A 20,806-nucleotide genomic window follows, 5' to 3' on the forward strand; every position below is an offset into this window, starting at 1 on the left:
TCGTAGGCCATCTGTATGATTGATGCAGGTGTATAGAGATGTAACATCACACGTGACAAGAAGAAAATCCTCTTGCCACGGGATGTTTTCTATTACTTTTAATACGTCTGTGGAGTCTTTTAAGTAAGAATGGAGAGATCTGACATATTTTTGAAGAAAGATGTCTAAATATTCGGAAAGGTTGGCTGTAAGCGACCCTATTCCCGATATAATGGGCCTGCCGGGTGGGTTTGTCAGGGATTTATGAATCTTGGGTAAACAATATAGTAATGGAATTTTTGGAAACTTGGGAAGCAAATAGTTCTTTTCTTTTGCATTAAGTATTCCCTTATCAAAGGCTTCATTCAACAGATTTATCAATTCATTAGTATATTTTTTAGTTGGATCACTGGATAATTTTTTATAGGTGTTTTCATCTTTAAGGATATTTTCACATATAGAGTAATAATCTATGGCATCCAGGACCACTATACCCCCACCCTTATCTGCGGGCTTTATTATTAGATCTTCACTTTCTAGTTCTTTAATAATTTTTAATTGTTTTTTACTTAGATTACTATGTGTTTTATTGATTTTATCTTCAGTGAGGTTTTCAATATCTCTTAATACTAATTTTTCAAACGTCTCTAGTGTAGGGCCTTTATCTTGTTTGGGGTAAAAGGTTGATTTGTTCCTTAATTGGGTATGTATATACTCACTATCTTGAACTAGAGTGTTATCTGCTAATTTCTCTGCTCCAGATTTTAGGAACCATTTTTTAACTGTAAGTTTTCTTACGAATTTATGTGCGTCGATATAGGCGCTAAATTTGTTTACTTTACAACTTGGTGCGAAAGAAAGACCCTTACTTAATATGTTTTCATGATCCTTACTCAATGTTTTCTTACTTAAGTTAAAAATACCTAGATTTGTGTCTTTATTGCTCAAAACCTTGATTTTTTTGGATCTCCTAGCCCCTCCTCTCTTTCCTCTCTGTCTGACGCTCTTCTTTTTCTTACGTCTCTTTGCGGTAATGGACTTTGAAGTGTACTTTGGCCATGTCCTAAAAAAGACGAGGAAGTGGAGGGGTTAACATATTCTTCATCTCTAACATTTTGTAGTGGAGTAAATCTATTTGATAATCTACAATCGTTACTTAAATTCTGATGAGAATTATGTTGAAAATTATGTCTATTGTCTGCCTGTACATCATATTCACTCCTATAGGAATGTCTCCGTTGTTGATTATAGAAGTGAGTATTTGTTTTTTGATAAGTATTGGCATTATCATTTCTATGATCATTATGATTATAATAATTTACATGGTTTTGTCTAGGATTAGAATATTGTCCTTGTTCTCTATTTTGACCATTTGGACCATATGTGCTGTTATTAAAATTTCTTTCACTATTAGAAATTCTATAGTTGGGCTTGAATCTGGGACCTTGTTCTCTTCCTGATTGATTAACAGCCCCTGAATCTCTAGCTTGGGAGAATGTATGTCCCTGTGCTGAATGACCATTAGTCCTATAATTTCTTTGACCATATCTGATCTGTTGGTTCTCATTTTGATTGATTACCTTATCTTTTATAGCATTATTTTTTTCATTATTAGTATGTCTCCATCTATGGGAAATATAATTGTCCCAATTTGGTTGATTAATATGTGTCAGGTAATCTTCTCTGTCTCTTTCAAATTTTCTAATTTTTACTTTCAAAATTTCTTCTTTGGTGTTTTTTAATAAATCTTTTATTTCTTTTTCTCTTTTAATATACTCCATATTACTTTCAAATTCCTTTAATTGAATCTCCAATTCTTTTATCTCAGTTTCTAATCTTTTTAAGATTTCACCTCTGTAGTCTTTTATTAGGCGTAAAAGGTTAAAGGATGCCTGTTCTAGAATATCGTTCCATCTTTTTTTAAAATTAATATCATCAATTTTGAAAGAGCATTCCTTTTTAATTCTAAGTCCACGTGGGACTCTTTTATTCTCTAGATATTTCTCAATGAAAATAAATTCGGTCCTGTGTTTCATTTCTAATACTAGCTTATCTTCTAAATCTTTCATTAGTTTACAAAGTGAATCAACATTCTCAGAAGTCACAATAATATCATTTGTAAAAATATTATATATCCCTTTGTATACTTCATCCCTATATTTAAAAAGGTTACTTTCAGACATGATCCTAGCAGCTGGGAAAACAGTGAGGTTTTGAGGAAACAGTACAAAAATAAAGAAAAATGTTGCCCTGCGCTAAGGAAAAGGCACCAATAGACCAAGGGAAAAAATGGAGACCCCTATCTCCACAACCAAAAACAGAAAATTTGTATTTTGAAAATCGTGTCCCAGATGGAACCAGATATTTCAAAAGACCTTGGCGCTGCAAAACACTGCAGCTGAAACTAGTGATTGGATAAACCGTGACAATAGTCAAATGTTTAAAATATGAAACCTTTGGCCTCAGTAATGAGATAACTTCAGTAATGAGATAACTTATTTTAAAAGAATACAATGTGAATTTATTTATACAATATTAAACATTATTAAACATAAATTAAAAAGCTGATCAGCAAAAGAGCAACAATAATTGTAGCAATTAAATAGTAAGAATATAGCAATCAAACTAACTTGACACAATATAGCAACGCACAATATGGCACTATAGCAAATGTCAGTGTAGCATCAAAAAATCACAAAACAACCCTAGAGCTGATATGCGAAACAAATGTTGAAGGTCCAGAAAGAAGAGTGAACGGTCGAAATCCCCAGCTGATTCCTTGAGAAGCAGAGTGAGGCTGGAACGACAAACAGATCCAAATCATACACAAGCAGAGAACCAGACAAAAGGTGTTCACTTTTACTTACACCGTGTCTTGGTTGCTGCTTCGCCGGATGGATCCCTTTTAGCAAGCTGTAGCAGAGCCGGATAAGCCTTTGGAACAATACCGGATTTTTCAAAGATACTCCTTTTGTCTGGTTCTCTGCTTGTGTATGATTTGGATCTGTTTGTCGTTCCAGCCTCACTCTGCTTCTCAAGGAATCAGCTGGGGATTTCGACCGTTCACTCTTCTTTCTGGACCTTCAACATTTGTTTCGCATATCAGCTCTAGGGTTGTTTTGTGATTTTTTGATGCTACACTGACATTTGCTATAGTGCCATATTGTGCGTTGCTATATTGTGTCAAGTTAGTTTGATTGCTATATTCTTACTATTTAATTGCTACAATTATTGTTGCTCTTTTGCTGATCAGCTTTTTAATTTATGTTTAATAATGTTTAATATTGTATAAATAAATTCACATTGTATTCTTTTAAAATAAGTTATCTCATTACTGAAGTTATCTCATTACTGAGGCCAAAGGTTTCATATTTTAAACATTTGACTATTGTCACGGTTTATCCAATCACTAGTTTCAGCTGCAGTGTTTTGCAGCGCCAAGGTCTTTTGAAATATCTGGTTCCATCTGGGACACGATTTTCAAAATACAAATTTTCTCTATCAGGTATTGCCAACTTTCTATGGTCTCTACATATATACTAGGTTTAATGTTAGACTTATTCTCTATTTGTGTAAATTATAGATGCCTACTTTTGCCTTATTCATTGCTACAGTATAGGGTACATCCAGTCATTATATGTTACTCACATTCTATGTATCAATTTTTTGCTGTTCTGAAACTTTTTACTTATCCATATGGTGATGCTTGACTATAATGTGTTAGTGACCGTATGATCATGTTTCTACTGCACAGTGTCCCATATTGTATTTAGAGTGTAATATTTATAATTATTATCTATTTAATATTGGTTTCTTATTTGTAACTATACTGACACATTTGTATGCGCTAGCTGTTAAGGGTTAATGTATGACTTAGTATTTGAGGGCGTTTTTTTTCTATTAAGGGTTTTATCCAATCAAATAACAGTTTTCACCTTTTTATACAATGTGTTAGGTGTAGCACTTTAGGCTATGATTACGGCTTAGTGCCGAAACATGTCAGCCGCTTGGTGCTACGTCCTCTGATGTCCCTTGCATCTGTGACCATCCTTTCAGATGTTTTTTTTTAAAAAATTTGATGCACAATAAATTTGAACTTTTATATTCAGCAGGGCCATTCCTTCACTTATTCCATATTGTTCTTTGGTAGTAACACATAAAAGGAACTGAGAATCCTTGCCTAAAGTACAATGTGTGTGAAAAATAACACAAAAAATGACTACCCAAAAGTTTGACTAAGACTGGTGGTTGAATTATTGCATGGAAAGTGTTAAAATACCAGCATTTTAAATACCCTAGAGTGTCTACTTTTCAAAAATATATCGTTTGATGGGGGTAAATTACATTGGTCCCGTCTTCAATGTTCCAAATAGGACATGGGTGCATGATGACCTGATGTGAAAATTCCAAGTTGGAAAACTGGAATGCACCCCCTAAAAATAAGGCCTTTTAGCCCCCAGAGAACACGACACACCTATACATGGGTGGTATCACTTTACTCAGGAGATGTTGCTGAACACATATTGGGGTGAAACTTTAAAAAATACATCTACATGTAATTCAGCATCTTGCTAGCCACAGTAAAATTTGGTGGATGTTCCATCATGCTGTGGGGCCAGTGCCGGTACTGGGAATCTTGTTAAAGTTGAGGGTCGCATGGATTCCACTCAATATCAGCAGATACTTGAGAATAATGTTGAGGAATCAGTCACAAAGTTGAAGTTACGCCGGAGCTGGATATTTCAAAAAGACAAGGACCCAAAACACTGCTCAAAATCTACTCTGGCTTTTATGCAGTACAATGTTCTGGAATGGCCATCCCAGTCCCCAGACCTGAATATCACTGAATATATGTGGGTTGATTTGAAGCGGCTGTCCATGCTCGGCAACCATCAAACTTTACTGAACTGGAGATGTTTTGCAAGGAGGAATGGTCCAAAATACCTTCATCCAGAATCCAGACACTCATTACAGGCTATAGGAAGCGTCTAGAGGCTGTTATTTCTGCTAAATGAGGCTCTACTAAATATTGATGCAATATTTCTGTTGGGGTGCCTAAATTTATGCACCTGTCTAATTTCATTTTGATGCATATTGCACATTTTCTGTTAATCCAATAAACCTCATTTCACTACTGAAATATTACTGTGTCCTTCAGTTATTTGATAGATCAAAATGAAATTGCTGATCCAAACACCCAATTATTTAAAAATGGAAATCATGGAAATTGTAAGGGGTGCCTAAACTTTTGCATACGACTGTATATATCAACATAGAATCAATATGTATAAAGATGTGAAATTATGTATACAGGGGAATATAGGATAGTTAAAAAAGGAGAAAGGAAAGAAAATAATAATGACAAAAGTGTGGACATAGGCATACCTGCGTATCTATGCATAGAGAGGGTGGAATATACAATGTAATTGGCTACAGTATATGAAAGTACATTACAAAAAGTTTTGATAATGGGTTAAGAAACCACATTTATTCCAGAATTTAGCATTTCAAAGGTTTTTCTTTCCATGGTGTTATTGAAGTTGCCTCTGAGAATCTTGATTTTTTGGATGAAGTGGTCAGGTTGGGTGAAATGGTGACCAACAGGGGTACAGTATTTTGTTTCACAGTGGTTTTTGATTTAGTGTCTATGTAAGGTTATCTGAAGGTGCAGTTTTTAGCTTGTTTCTCCAATATAACATCCCACTTCACATGCAGTGCAATGTATCATGTATACCACATGTGCAGATATACATGAATATGCCCCTTTAATGTTATAAGATTTACTCTTGTTTTTATCTGTGCTGCTTTCACAAATGTGTTTACATACGCCTAGATTACGAGTTTTGTCGGTAGAGCCGTGCGGTGCTAACGAGCCTTTATTTTACAGCGCTCACTTAAAACAACGCTGGTATTACGAGTTTTCTGAATGGCTGCGTTAGCCTCAGAAAAGTGAGCGTTGAGCAAAATTTAGCTCCACATCTCACCTCGATACCAGCGTTGCTTAAGTCAGCGGTGAGCTGGCTAAACGTGCTCGTGCACGATTTCCTCATAGGAAACAATGGGGCTGAGCCGGCTAAAAAAAAACCTAACACCTGCAAAAAAGCAGCGTTCAGCTTCTAACGCAGCCTCATTGTTTCCTATGAGAAAATAAAAAATATGTCTACACCTAACACCCTAACATGAACCCAGAGTCTAAACACCCCTAATATTACACTTATTAACCCCTAATCTGCCGCCCCCGACATCGTCGCCACCTGCATTATACTATTAACCCCTAAACTGCCGCTCCGGACACCGCCACCTACATTATATTTATTAACCCCTAATCTGCTGCCCCTAACATCGCCAACACCTACATTATATTTATTAACCCATAATCTGCCGCCCCCAACGTCGCCGCCACCTACCTACAATTATTAACCCCTAATCTGCTGCCCCCAACGTCGCCGCCACTATACTAAATTTATTAACCCCTAAACCTAAGTCTAACCCTAACCCCCCCTAACTTAAATCTAATTTAAATAAATATAAATAAAATTACTATCAATAACTACATTATTCCTATTTAAAACTAAATACCTATAAAATAAACCCTAATATAGCTACAATATAACTAATAGTTACATTATAGCTATTTTAGGATTTATTTTAACAGGCAACTTTGTATTTATTTTAACTAGGTACAATAGTTATTAAATAGTTATTAACTATTTAATAGCTACCTAGTTAAAATAAATACAAATTTACCTGTAAAATAAACCCTAACCTAAGTTACAATTACACCTAACACTACTCTGTAATTAAATTAATTACCTAAACTAACTACAATTAAATACAATTTAATTAAATAAACTAAATTACGGAAAAAAACAAACACTAAATTACAGGAAATAAAAAAGGATTTACAAATTTTTAAACTAATTACACCTAATCTAATCCCCCTAATAAAATAAAAAAAGCCCCCCAAAATAATAAAATTCCCTACCCTATACTAAATTACAAATAGCCCTTAAAAGGGCCTTTTGCGGGGCATTGCCCCAAAGTAATCTGCTCTTTTACCTGTAAAACAAAAAAACAATACCCCCCCAACATTACAACCCACCACCCACACACCTCTACTCTAAAACCCACCCAATCCCCCCTTAAAAAAACCTAACACTAACCCCCTGAAGATCACCCTACCTTGAGCCGTCTTCACCCAGCCGGGCACAAGTGGTCCTCCATACGGCAGAAGTCTTCATCCGATCGGGGCAGAAGAGGTCCTCCAGACTGTAGAAGTCTTCATCCAGGCGGCATCTTCTATCTTCATCCTTGCGGAGCGGGTCCATCTTCAATCCAGCCGACACGGAGCATCCTCTTCAAACGAAGTCCTAACGAAGAATGAAGGTTCCTTTAAATGACGTCATCCAAGATGGCGTCCCTTGAATTCCTATTGGCTGATAGGATTCTATCAGCCAATCGGAATTAAAGTAGGAAAAATCCTATTGGCTGATGTAATCAGCCAATCGGATTGAAGCTCAATCCGATTGGCTGATCCAATCAGCCAATAGGATTGACCTTGCATTCTATTGGCTGATTGGAACAGCCAATAGTTTACCTAGTTAAAATAAATACAAAGTTGCCTGTAAAATAAAAATAAATCCTTAAATAGCTATAATGTAACTATTAGTTATATTGTAGCTATATTAGGGTTTATTTTATAGGTAAGTATTTAGTTTTAAATAGGAATAATTTTAGTTATTGATAGTAATTTTATTTATATTTCTTTAAATTAGATTTAAGTTAGGGGGGGTTAGGGTTAGACTTAGGTTTAGGGGTTAATACATTTGATATAGTAGCAGGACGTTGGGTGCGGCAGATTAGGGGTTAATAAATGTAGGTAGGTGTCGATGTTAGGGGGTTAATAATATTTAACTAGTGTTTGCGAGGCGGGAGTGCAGCGGTTTAGGGGTTAATACATTTATTAAAGTTGCGGCGATGTCCGGTCGGCAGCTTATGGGGTTAAAACAAATTATTATAGTGTTTGCGATGTGGGGGGGCCTCAGTTTAGGGGTTAATAGGTAGTTTATGGGTGTTAGTGTACTTTAGTTAGTGTACATTAAAAAGATAGGATACGCAATTGACGTAAGGGGATTTGCGGTAGCCTCATGTCGCAGAAGAAAATGAGCGGTACATCTGTACCTGCAAGGCTTGTAATACCAGCGGGCGTTAAAAAGCAGCGTTGGGACCTCTCGTAATCTAGCCGATAGTTTGCAGAGAGCTTTGTTGCAGCGCTTGTTTCCATTCTGAGTGTTCTTTTTATCAAGGGGGATGTTAGGGACGGCAATTTCTGTTGTAGGTTGGGTGGTTGTCTAAATTCCAGGATAGGGGGTTTTGGAAATATTTTTTTGAGTGTGGGATCCTCTAAGAATAGTGGCTGTAAGTCTTATGATTTTTCGTATTCCTTCTACAGCAGGATTATATTTGACTACTAGTGGGATACGCGATATGTTTTTTTTCTCCCTGTATTGTAGCAAGTGTTAACGTGGGGTATTGAGGGCAGAGTTAATCTGTTTGTTTATAACCCTTGTTTTTCTCTGAATAATTGTGACAGTGTAATGAGGTGTTTGTCACGGTCCTTGGTGTCTGAGCAAATTCTGTGATATCTGGTGGCAAATTGCGGCGGGGTCGGGGAGTGGCGGAATAGGGGTTAATACAATTTATTTAGGTTGTGGCGATGTCAGAGGCGGCAGATTAGGGGTTTTTAGACTCAGGGTTTATGTTAGGGTGTTAGGCAGGGCCGTCTTTAACACAGGGCAAAAGGGGCAGCTGCCCAGGGCCCTGTCTTTGTTGTGGGGCCCAAGAGTCCTAAAAAAAAAAAGAAAGTCTGCTGAGGTCAGTCCTAATACTGTCACAGTCAAAAGTTCTCTGCTTATATTTATTTGTGAGAAACGGTGCCAGACCGTGCTGGGATCATGGGACATGCCAAGCTAGTGCCATGTGCTGTTTTAGGTGTGCACTGTGCAGCATTGAATGCTAAGCCCTAACTTGGCATCCAACCAATCATACTGTATAAGAAAAGGTCCTGCTGGGGTTACCACTGTTACCAGGTAACTGCTCTGGTGGTGGGGATTGTTCAGGGTAGGGCATACTGTAGGCGCATGCAGCAGAAAGCTGGAGCGGCAGGCACGTTAGGATTTGAACATCTGTGCAGCTGCAGACACTGCTCTCTTCCGTCTTGGGGCACACATACATTGTATTTTTAATATTGGATTATATATTGGAGTGTGTACATAAATTTGTGTGTGCTCTGTAGTGTGTGTTTGTGTGTACATGAATATGTGTATACTCTGGAGAGTGTGTGTTTATATGGGTTAGGGGAGTTTGGTATGTTAGGCATTCCCTTGGTATTCATGAAAGTGGTAATTTTGCTGTACAGTGGCTGTCTAAACAATAAATATGTAGTGAATATCAAAAAAATGGTGAGATGCTTTTAGGGAGGCCCAAAATAAATTCTTGCACCGGGGCCCTGTAGACATTAGGTCCAACACTGATTTTTGCTATGCAATGCTGTGCATTGCATTAAAAATTTATGTGCTTAAAAAAAATATATAAATAAATTAAAAACCGACATTTAATTAATTAGTAAATATTGTAAATTAATCTACAGTGGAGGAATTTATATATTTATTTACTTATTAGTACTGCTTAGGTCCAGTTTTACATATTGCAATTTATTTCATTTTTTTTTTTTAAATGATTAGCCCAACAGTGGATGATCCACTGCTGGGCTAATCATTTAAAAAACAAAAAAAAATAAAAAAATTGATTTAGTTGTTTTTTGAGGTGTTGGGGTGGATAGCGAAATTGCATGGGCGGGGGGCCCAAGGAAATGTTTGCCCAGGGCCCAGTCAGTATTAAAGACGGCCCTGGTGTTAGGTGTAAACGCAACTTGTTTTCTACCATATAAATCAGACTCCCATTTATTTCTATGGCATCCAGGGTGGCGGATTGAAAACCAGGTACGCTGGGCCGGAATTGCCGCGAGCGGACCTGTTAACTATTTGGTAAATGGGAAAAAGTGTCAGAGCCGAATGTGTATTCGGAACATCTGTAATGACGTAAGCATCAATCTGTGTCGGATTGAGACTGGCGGATCGTATGTTACGTCACAAATTTCAACATTTGCTGGTCTGTAGGCTTTGATAACTAGGTCGGATCAATCTCGCAACAATTACTCTGCGGAATTCCGGTGAATTTGCAGTTGAGGCTTTGATAAATATCCCCCTATCTGTCTCCTAAACCCCATCATTACTTTTACAACACCCCCTCCTCTGAACCTCTGTAACACTTTCTGTCTTTCTAGCTATCCTATGTTTTAAGATATAATCTGTAAATTCCATCAAATTGGTCAGTATTGCTTCAGACTTGAAAAAGGAAGACATTCTTCCGAAAGCTTGTCATCTTATAAATGTATAGTTAGTCCAATAAAAAAGTTTCATTGCTCTTTTTTATTTGGGGTTAATCAGAGGCACTTTAAATGACAGGTGTATGCTGACTCCTATTTAACATGATTTTGAATGTGATTGCTTAATTCTGAACACAGCTACATCCCCAGTTATAAAAGGGTGTTCACACTTATGCAACCACATTATTTTAGTTTTTTTATTTTTATTTCCCTTTACCTAAAAGATTTCAGTTTGTTTTTCAATTGAGTTGTACAGTTTATAGGTCACATTAAAGGTGGAAAAAGTTCTGAAATGATTTATCTTTGTCTCATTTTTTTACATCACAGAAACCTGACATTTTAACAGGGATATGTAGACTTTTTATATCCACTGTGTATAAATATATATATATATATATATATATATATATATATATATATATATATATATATATATCGGGGCTCAAAATTTCCAGTAGCCATTGGCGAGTGGAAATGTAATGGTGGCGAGTGAAAGTTAGTTAGTGAATGTTGAGTCTGCAGTCTTGTGGCATACTGTAGGTAGCAAAGTTGGTACATTTCATTTGCAGAATGTACATTCCTAGTCCAGCACTGACAAACACACAGTTTGGGCTATGTGCTAAAACTATTATATAAATATAAAGGTATACTATATATATATATATATATATATATATATATATATATATAGTGCAAGGCTATGTTATTCCTCTAGGGCTGTAGGGACCCCAATTAGTGCTTAGACTGTTACTTTTGAAAGAGTAAATGGGGCAGAGGGAGAGATTGGAGAGGAAAAGAGAAAGTGGAAAAGAATATAGAGTTGAGAGAATGGAGAAAATGGAGAAAAAAGGACTGAAAAGATATGAGAGAGGGGAAAGAAAGAATGTAAAGAGAAGATATGACCTGAGAGAGAAGGAAGAGGGTAAAAAGATAGATTTAATAGAGGAGAGAGGAGAGAAATATAGTTAAGAGCGAGAAGGGAGAGATGATAATTATTAAAAATAAAATCTCCAGGTCTGCTATGCACTTCCATGCAGGTCTGCTATGTTAGCACTTCCTTTTTCTATCCAGCTGTTTTCTTCCCCAGAACCTCTAGTTGATGTTTCTAACTGCTATTACTTATTTTTGTTAATGTATTACTGTATATTTAATTTGTTATGGTATAAAATAAAAACAATATTACAAAATGTTTCACAATATGCCATAATGGGGTGAAGTAGTGGGTGTGGGTGGGATTAGAAGTGTCGAGTAACATTTTGTCCTGGCTAGTATTTTAGGACTAGAATTTTTTAGCCATGTATGTATGTATGTATGTATGTATGTATGTATGTATATATATATATATATATATATATATATATATATATATATGTGTGTGTGTGTGTGTGTGTGTGTGTATGTATATATATATATATATATATGTGTGTGTGTGTGTACATATCTAATATGTATTTATTTACAGACATATAAACACACACATATATATATACACTGTATATTATTTTATACAGTATATATATATATATACACACACACACACATACACAGTATATATATATATATATATATATATATATATATATATATATATATATATATATATATATATATATATATATATATATAAAAGTTTATACTTAAAGCAAAATGGAGGAAGCATATGTATTAAGTGAATTTAAGGATGATGTTACTGAGAACTTTAATGAAATCATACATACACTAGACAGTTTGTTTTTTGATATGGATGCACTTAGAAGGAAAGACATCAAATTAGATCTGGATATCAAATCATTTTTACTATACAAACAAGATAATCGCATTCCCAGAGGTTTGCGTATTAGGAAATTTCCCTCATTTATAGTAACGGATTTGGATTTCATAGAAAAGTGGAATTCAATTCTGGACACTTGTTCCTTTGCACTAATAGACTTACTATTAGTGCATAAAAGGAAACAAAGAACTACACTTATGACAGAGATTAGAGATACCCAGACCTTATTGAAAAAACATCAGTATGATCCTGATTTTAAGAAATATGACAGACAATTTGAAATCAAAATGAACACATTTAAAAGGGAATTATGGCAATTTAAGTCAAGAAAGATGACTAGGGATGAAAGAGACTATGATTCTAACCAGGTCTACAGATGGACTCAAGAGGACAATTCTAAAAAAGGGTATAAAAGAAATTTAAAAAATAAAAATAAACAAAGTAACTGGAAGGGGAATAAGAAGGGCAAAAGTGTAACATTTTCAGACACCGAATATGAGTGTGACTCATCAGATGGTGACAACCCTGATGAAGGTGAAACTGCAGCAGTCTTTCAAGAGAATGATGCAGTATATTACAGTGAAAATCGCACCTCACAGTCAAAAAACGGGCAGATTCTGGCCACGCAAGAAGTGAGAAAAAAACACACAGAGGCAGTCGGGGTGGTTGCAGAAGAAATAAAGGATGTACAGAAGAACAAAAAAACAATCAAAACAAGATCACAAAAGGGAACGAAGAAATATGCCTAAGGGATAAGAATGTGGTCAATTTATCTTCTGTACCCTTGACTTCTGCACAGGTTGATCTACTCTCAAAAGGTCTAAATTTTGTGCCTTCTCATCACTTTAACATCTTTGAGACTATCTTAGATATAAATAGGTTTGCAAGAAAAATAACCTTGAAAAAACATTTTTTCAAAAAGGATGAGGAGGCACAAAATGAACCTGATAACAGCATAGAGAAAGCAGAAGAAACTAATGATGTTGCATTAATGTCTAATCTTAACTTTTCAGAATTGAACACGCTGAGGGATCTAGACCAATTATTAAATGAGGGAGAGGTAGATAAGAGTGAGTGCCTCCAAGAAAGTAATGTCTCAACAAAACACATTAAGAATAAAAGTACCTTTTATCCATTTAAGACACGTTCAAAAGTAATTGATATTTTTCAAAAGACAGTGGAATTTAAGTTACGTAACTTAGAGAAATCAGTGACAGAAACAAATAAAAATAAAAAGCATACTAACTTGACATACAAGGAAAAAATGGCTTTGAAAGAACTGTCTGAAAATGAAAACATCATAATCAGACAGTCAGACAAGGGCGGTAATGTAGTCGTTCTGAATAGAATTGACTACATTACAGAGGCTAAAAGACAGCTTAATCAAAGGGATGTATATACAAAACTCAAGGAAAATCCTACCAGTAAATTTCAAAAAGAGATTGTGGATATTATTAGTTATGCACGTAAAAACAACATTATCACACAATCTACTGAGGAAAAGTTGATAGTGTCACATCCGGTGACACCAATTTTTCATCAGTTGCCCAAGCTTCATAAGGATCCCCTGTCCCCGCCTGGAAGACCTATTATAGCGGGGATAGGGTCTCTAAATGAAGCTCTCTCAGAACTTGTTGATACATTTTTGCAGCCGTTGGTATGCCAATTGCCTAGCTTCATTCAAGATACGACATCTTTTATAAATAAAATCTCTATAGTTAAATGGGAAACCAATTATAGACTTATGGTTGTGGATGTTACTTCATTGTACACATCTATAGAGCATGACAAAGGCCTTCAAGCTATAAAATTTTTTATTAATACTATGTGTGACTTTGAAGAGGCCACCAAGATATTTCTGATGAGAGCAATTGAATATCTGTTGTCACATAATTATTTTATGTTTCAGACGGAATACTATCTCCAGAGACGTGGGACAGCGATGGGGGCAAAATTTGCCCCTTCCTATGCCAACCTATTCATGGGCTGGTGGGAGCTGTCCCACGTCTTTGGAGATAGTAACCCATTCAAAGGAGAAATAATCCAATATTATCGTTATATTGATGATCTGTTTTTCATTCTGGACTGTGATGCCACAAGGGCAGATCTTTTCTGTCAATATCTCAATTGTAATCAGCAAGGTATTGAATTTACGGGAACACACAGTCAAAACAGTGTGAATTTTCTCGACCTCACAGTCCAGGGTGGGGAAATCAGATCCCTTATACAGACTAAGATGTATAGGAAGGAAACTGCGGGAAATACCCTGCTACAATTTGAATCTTGTCACCCACGACATGTTCTGAGGGGGATACCGAAAGGAGAATATATCCGCATCAAGAGGAATTGTTCTAAAGAAAGTGAATATCAGCATCAGGCTAGTGAGGCCACAGTTAGATTCAGACAGCGAGGGTATCGTGATAGTATCCTTATAACAGCAAAAGAAGATGTGGATCAGATTCCCAGAGAACAGTTACTTCAATATAAATCAAAAAGACACAGAGGCAAAAAGGATGATTTGAGTAAGATCAAGTTCATTACTACATATAGTGTAGAATACACTAAAATATGTAATATAATTGAGGAATCTCTCCCAATTTTGTACTCTGATCCAATTATTAAAGAAATTCTAGACTCGGGGTGTGAATTTATCCCTAGAAGAGCAAAAACTTTGGGCAATCATTTGTCACCCTCAGATATGAAACCCAAAAAGAGCAAATGTTGGTTAAAACAGAGGAAGGGATGCTTCAGATGTAGACGTCCCGTTTGCAAAACATGTAGTTTCATATTTGAGGGGGATAAATTTGTTTCTAGCACAACCCAAAAGGAATATGACATTAGATTTTTTATTAATTGTGCAACAACACATGTCGTCTACCTCCTGACTTGTGATCTCTGTAAAATTCAATATACAGGGAAAACAAAACGATCCTTAAAAGATAGGTTTTTGCAACATCTTAGGTCTATTGAGGACGAAGATAGTGACACACCAGTATCAAGACATTTTAAAACAAAACACAACTCAGATGTCTCTTCTCTTAAGATACAGGCAATTGATCATATCACAACATGGAAGAGAGGAGGAAATAGAGAAGCATTGTTAAATAAAAAGGAGATTTTCTGGATGTTTAGATTACTAACTAGTGAACCAGATGGACTAAACATCAGACGTGATCTGGATGTTTTTACTTGAGTATAAAATATTAATACAGCCCCCCCCCCTTTTTTTTGACAATAGCATCTGCCATTGAATGCTAACTTATATATCAAGAATTGATCTGTCTTTTGAAAGAGGCATTAATATATTGTTTGTATATGTATTATATGGGAGCTGTGTTACAACAATATTCCTCTGTACTATTTATATGTCCTGTGTGTTAATAGCACTTTAAATGTGGAAATCTTAAGACTTTTCACAGGATCTATTTGTCTCCTACAGTTAGTTTGGAAAGTATTCATATGTTAATGTATATAGGACGTATACCCAGCTAACATATATGTTTTACAAAATGTTTAAAATGTTGTGATTTCTGTTTGCTCAACTTGTGGAAATAGGTAACCAATCAGGTATTTCATTATTGTGATGTCATGATCTAGCTCAGCCTTTTAAGAGGCGTTTGAGCTGATCCCCAGGTAAGCAGTGATCAAGTGCACCTGGTGCACGAAACATGTCTGCATGGGGATCAGCTCACTTGCCTGATTGTTAGTCAATGCTGGCTCTGTATAGGACATCCTGGTTTTGTCCTTTTTAATATATGGAATAAAGTTCGTCTTTTTATATACCCTGCTGCCTGGAACTCGACATTATTTGCTCTTTTCAGATAGTGCTTTTTATAGCACTTTCAGCATCATTTTCCTTTCTACCAGAGCGCCTTCTCTACTTTTTGCATTCTATATATATATATATATATATATATATATATATATATATATATATATATATATATATATATATATATATATATATATATATATATATATATATATATATATATATATATATATATATATACTGTGTATGTATATATATATATATATATATATACACACTATATATACTATATATATATACACTGTATAATATGTGTTTATATGTCTGTAAATAAATACATATTAGATATGTACACACACACACACACATATACATATATATATATATATATATATATATATATATATATATATATATATATATATATATAAATATAAAAGTGCATTGGAGCCCTTTGCAGTTAAGTAGATTAAAACATGTAAAAGCATATTTATGCAATATTAATATTTAATAACTTGTTATACTGTAAATATTTGACATTCCAATGCTCTTCACATAAGGAAATATATTCTAAGTATTTATAATTTAAAAATCCTATATATAATCATATATAGTACCAAACATTCATCAGATATATCTAGATATATTTATTTATGAATAAATAGAACATATTCTGCTATGTGAAGAACATTGGAATGAGAAATATTAATATTTTCATGTCAAGTTAGCGCACTTAAGAATATGCAATCGGGTTTATGCGCAAGTAGAGTGTTAGTTTTTTTTTTGCTCCATTGACTTCTCTGGGGAAATACGTGAATGTGCACATGATATTCTAACTTCGACCCGATCGCATATTCTTAAGTGCGCTAACTTGACATGAAAATATTAATATTTCTCAAGCACTACCTGACGTGCACAAAAAACTTACTTTTAGCAGAGTTAGCAAGCAAGCGGGACCATTAAATAAGGCTCCACTTGTAATCTGGCCCTTAGTGTTTAATATTCCTTTAAGTAAAATGCTATTAATACAAACAGTTTTTCTTTGTTTGTTTAAATTACCATTTGCCTTTTGTAACCCATAGATCAAACTTTCTTTCTTACACACAGGAAATAGTGGAGTGGTTTAATGCTATTCGAGCTGCAAGATTTCACTACTTACAAGTGGCCTATCCTGGAGCAAGTGACCTTGATGTAAGTTTATCTGTGTGAACTTGACTGACGTCTAGTGTTTGATGCAAAAAGTAAGCTATGTTATGTGTATTTCATGCAAATTCTGTTGACAGTTCTGTTGACTCTTTGTGTCATTACACTTAGACAAGAAGATCACAGATATTTTGAATATGAACTTTGCAGATGTATTTAAAGACAGCTTTGATAAGTCAATATAGGTTAGCCTAGTTTTACACACCATGCCTGTGAGAGCAAAAGCCTGGCAATAGCTCATTAGTTATTTCTCACTTGTTTAGTTTGCAGCCTCCTGCAATGACAATAGCATACATATCAAATCTGACTTCTTGTAGCTAAAAACATACTAGTACATTTAAAGTCAAATTGAATTTTCATGATTCATGCAATTTTAAAAAGCTTTCCGAAATTACGCTCAATACCATTCATGGTTTATGAGTGCTATACATTTTCAGTTTATAACAATGTATAATATTGTTGCAAACACTGCTGCTATATAGTGCTTGCACCCCTTAAACATAGGATACCAAGAGAATAAAATCAGTTTGATAATAGAAGTAAATAATATTTATTTTTTTCAAATTTGTAAGCTCTGTCAGCCGTATAGGATTAGGCCCAACTGCTAGAGTGATAACTGACAAACACGCTAGCACACTGAGAGAAAACCAGGACGTGACCCACTCAGGAAAGAAAAAACAGTTAGTATGCAGGTAAAAGAAAACTGTGTACTAACAGATGATGCAGGGCCACGGGAACAGGTACTTGATGAGAAGTAGGAGTACAATGTACAGAAACTTAAAAGCAGGCTGAGGATATTCCGTCAGAGTGGTCAGGCAAAGCAGAGGTCAGTATCCCTTTAAATCAGGGAGAGGGAGGGCGGAGTCTAGCCTGACTCTAAGATGGACGTCTAAGCTAAGAGCTCCATGCAGTACTCAAACATATAGCATCACAAACGAACGAGACCAGGTTCCCAGTCGACAGCCGGCTAAAGATGAATAGCCCCAAACACCCGAGGGACCACTATAGTTAGTCTTGTTGCTCAGATTGCAACGTTTGGAGCGCAATAAACTTTTGGAGCCAAAGCTCCAGTATCCCGGAAATAAGAAGCTCACACTCCGAAACACAGAAGGGCCAGATCATAGCCACAATTAAGGACGGTGAGTCTGGATAGTGGGCCGAAGTTGCAGCTGATCCGGAGGTGGGGAGGTGCATGCCTGGGAGCCGGTAAAGTGCAAGAGACCTCTAACGCTGATCTGTTACGACCCCACATGGGCCCCTTGATTTGTAGGCTCAGCAGTCACGGCGGATCAGCGGAAGACCATACCAACTCACCCAGGTACTTGTGTGGTATGCCTTAAACAAGCAAATTAAGCCACATACGCACCGTAGCCCTACACGCAAAAGGAAGGGAGCATAAATTAAGAGATTTGCATTAAAACTACATTGATATTTCAAATACCTAGCCTCCTAATACTATGTTTACAGGGAGTTAGAGATCCAGACCAGTTAAGTTGTGACAGCTGTAGCCAATATTGACCCCTAGTGATCCAGAGGGGTGCCCTAGCCTGGAAACTTCTGCTTCTATATACACTTCTGCTGGGTGTTGAGCTGAGTATTGCAGAGCCTAGTAAAACACTATGTCCTCCCTAATTCCTTCAGTCCAATATAGAGGACAGATATGTCTTCTAGGAGAGTAGTTAAAGGAGATAAGACTACTAAACTTTCCACTGTATCAACTTTCTTCAAGACTAACAAAACCAACAAATCCCCAGCCATATTTGACTCCGGGGGAGGTAGAGGAGCTGACTAAGGAATCTACTCCAGACAACATGGAAGGGGAACAGACGCCTTTCACTAAGGCAGACTTGCATTCTTTGGTCTCCAAGCAGGATATATCCTCTAGCTTTGAGAAGTTATGTATCCGACCTGTCTCAAACGATTTCTGACCAACATCAATGCATATTAGAGATCCAAGATAAAATTGAGGATCTTGAAAACCGAAGCAGGAGAAACAATATCAGAATCAAAGGTGTCTCTGAATCTGTGTTGGCAAAAGACCTCCTCTCCTACCTTCACCAACTATTTATTCAACTGACTGGTGGTAAAAAATATATGCAATTCAGCATTGAGAGAGCTCAAAGAGCCCTCAAACCAAAGCCTAAAGACACTGCACCCCTGAGAGACGTCATCCTCAAGATGACCTCATTCCCAGAAAAGGAGAAGATCTTAAGAGCTGCAAAGGATAACCCGACATTCAAGTTCCAGGGCAACATCGTGCAGTTATACCAGGACCTCTGCCCGAGAACACTGCAAAGAAGAGGAGAGCTCAGGCCCCTAGCCATCCTATTGAGGAAGAATCAAATTCCATATAAATGGGGGTTCCCATATCCGCTACATATTAAAAAAAGATAATGGCACCATAACGATCAAGAGCGAGATGGACATTCCTGAGGTTTGCAAATTACTGGGTCTCGAAACACCTTCTTCTCCAGAAAACCATAGGGAACCCCAAATTTGTCACATCCCTAGACACCCAAAAACTAGAAAAAATGCAAAGTGGATCAAGATAAATAGGAAAAAGCAGAAACTGGGCAATCTCCAACAACCACGGACACTTGTACACTGTAGGGACTCCTGTCAAGGGAATAGAGTCTCCGGTCTGGTCACTTTGTTGGGTCCTTGTGGGGATCCAGAAAGAACTATACGGACGCTGATTCTCGATCCTTTGTATCTTCTTACATTGAGGGCTTGTGAGTATACAAGATACTACACTTATCTCTGGTCCTGTTTGAACTTAAGCTAGTATACGGCTGGCTGCTGTTGGGCAGCTCAAACAGAATTACAGACTTACATTTGCATGTTAATGTTATTTCACACGAATGCTATACATGTTGCTAATGTTTTCTTTCTTCTTTGTTGCTGCTTTGATGACTCCCACTAGGGGAATCACAATGAAGGTTTTTTAATTGACCCCCCTGTTGGGGGACAGTAATTTCCTGTTCATTTTTTAAAACTATTTTTAAGTATAATAAGAGTGTTACATGTTTTGCCCATGATGACACTGTTATACAGACATATTTTGTAGCCACTAGGTCCACCCGTGATTATCTTTGTAACCTGAAGCTCCACGTCCCTAGAGGTATCTACCCTTTCATTAAGTGGGGACTCCCGATGCTGAGACAAAACAAGTTGTATGGGTGGGATGATGCCTAATATAACTATTCTCTCACACAATGTGAGAGGTTTAAACTCAGATAGCAAAAGACGTACAGCCATATCCCAATATTTGAATCTAAAAACTAATATCATCTTCCTCCAGGAGACCCATTTTATTAAGGCCCAGATCCCTAAATATTGGGTCAGTATACAAGTCACTTTCATTCCACAGCAGACACAAAGAAAAGAGGGGTGTCCATACTGATTCATCACTCCATAGATTTTAAGCACCTATCTACAATCTCTGACCCTGAAGGTAGATTCCTGATAGTGAGAGGCTAATGAGAATCAACACATGTTTTTTTCTTCTCACCCAATGGTCCCACTCCAAAATAATACTAGCGGGAGACTTTAATGTAAAATCGCACTTTAACCCACAAGAATCTCTGCCACAATCGTATAGTGATGGAGATTGTAGACTCCCTCACCCCTCACT

The 20,806-nt window shown here is 36.4% G+C and overlaps 1 protein-coding gene across 1 annotated transcript in view; it reads left to right on the plus strand.

Annotated features, from left to right (window-relative positions):
• ADAP1 (ArfGAP with dual PH domains 1) overlaps positions 1–20,806 on the plus strand; it is a 1,315,539-nt gene that overhangs the window by 1,107,338 nt on the left and 187,395 nt on the right. Inside the window, exon 7 of the mRNA XM_053695288.1 lies at positions 17,077–17,160. Within this exon, the coding sequence (XP_053551263.1) occupies positions 17,077–17,160 (84 nt within the window). The remainder of the gene's footprint in view (positions 1–17,076; positions 17,161–20,806) is intronic.

This window comes from Bombina bombina, chromosome 11 (genome assembly GCF_027579735.1).
Source record: "Bombina bombina isolate aBomBom1 chromosome 11, aBomBom1.pri, whole genome shotgun sequence".
NCBI lineage: Eukaryota > Metazoa > Chordata > Amphibia > Anura > Bombinatoridae > Bombina > Bombina bombina.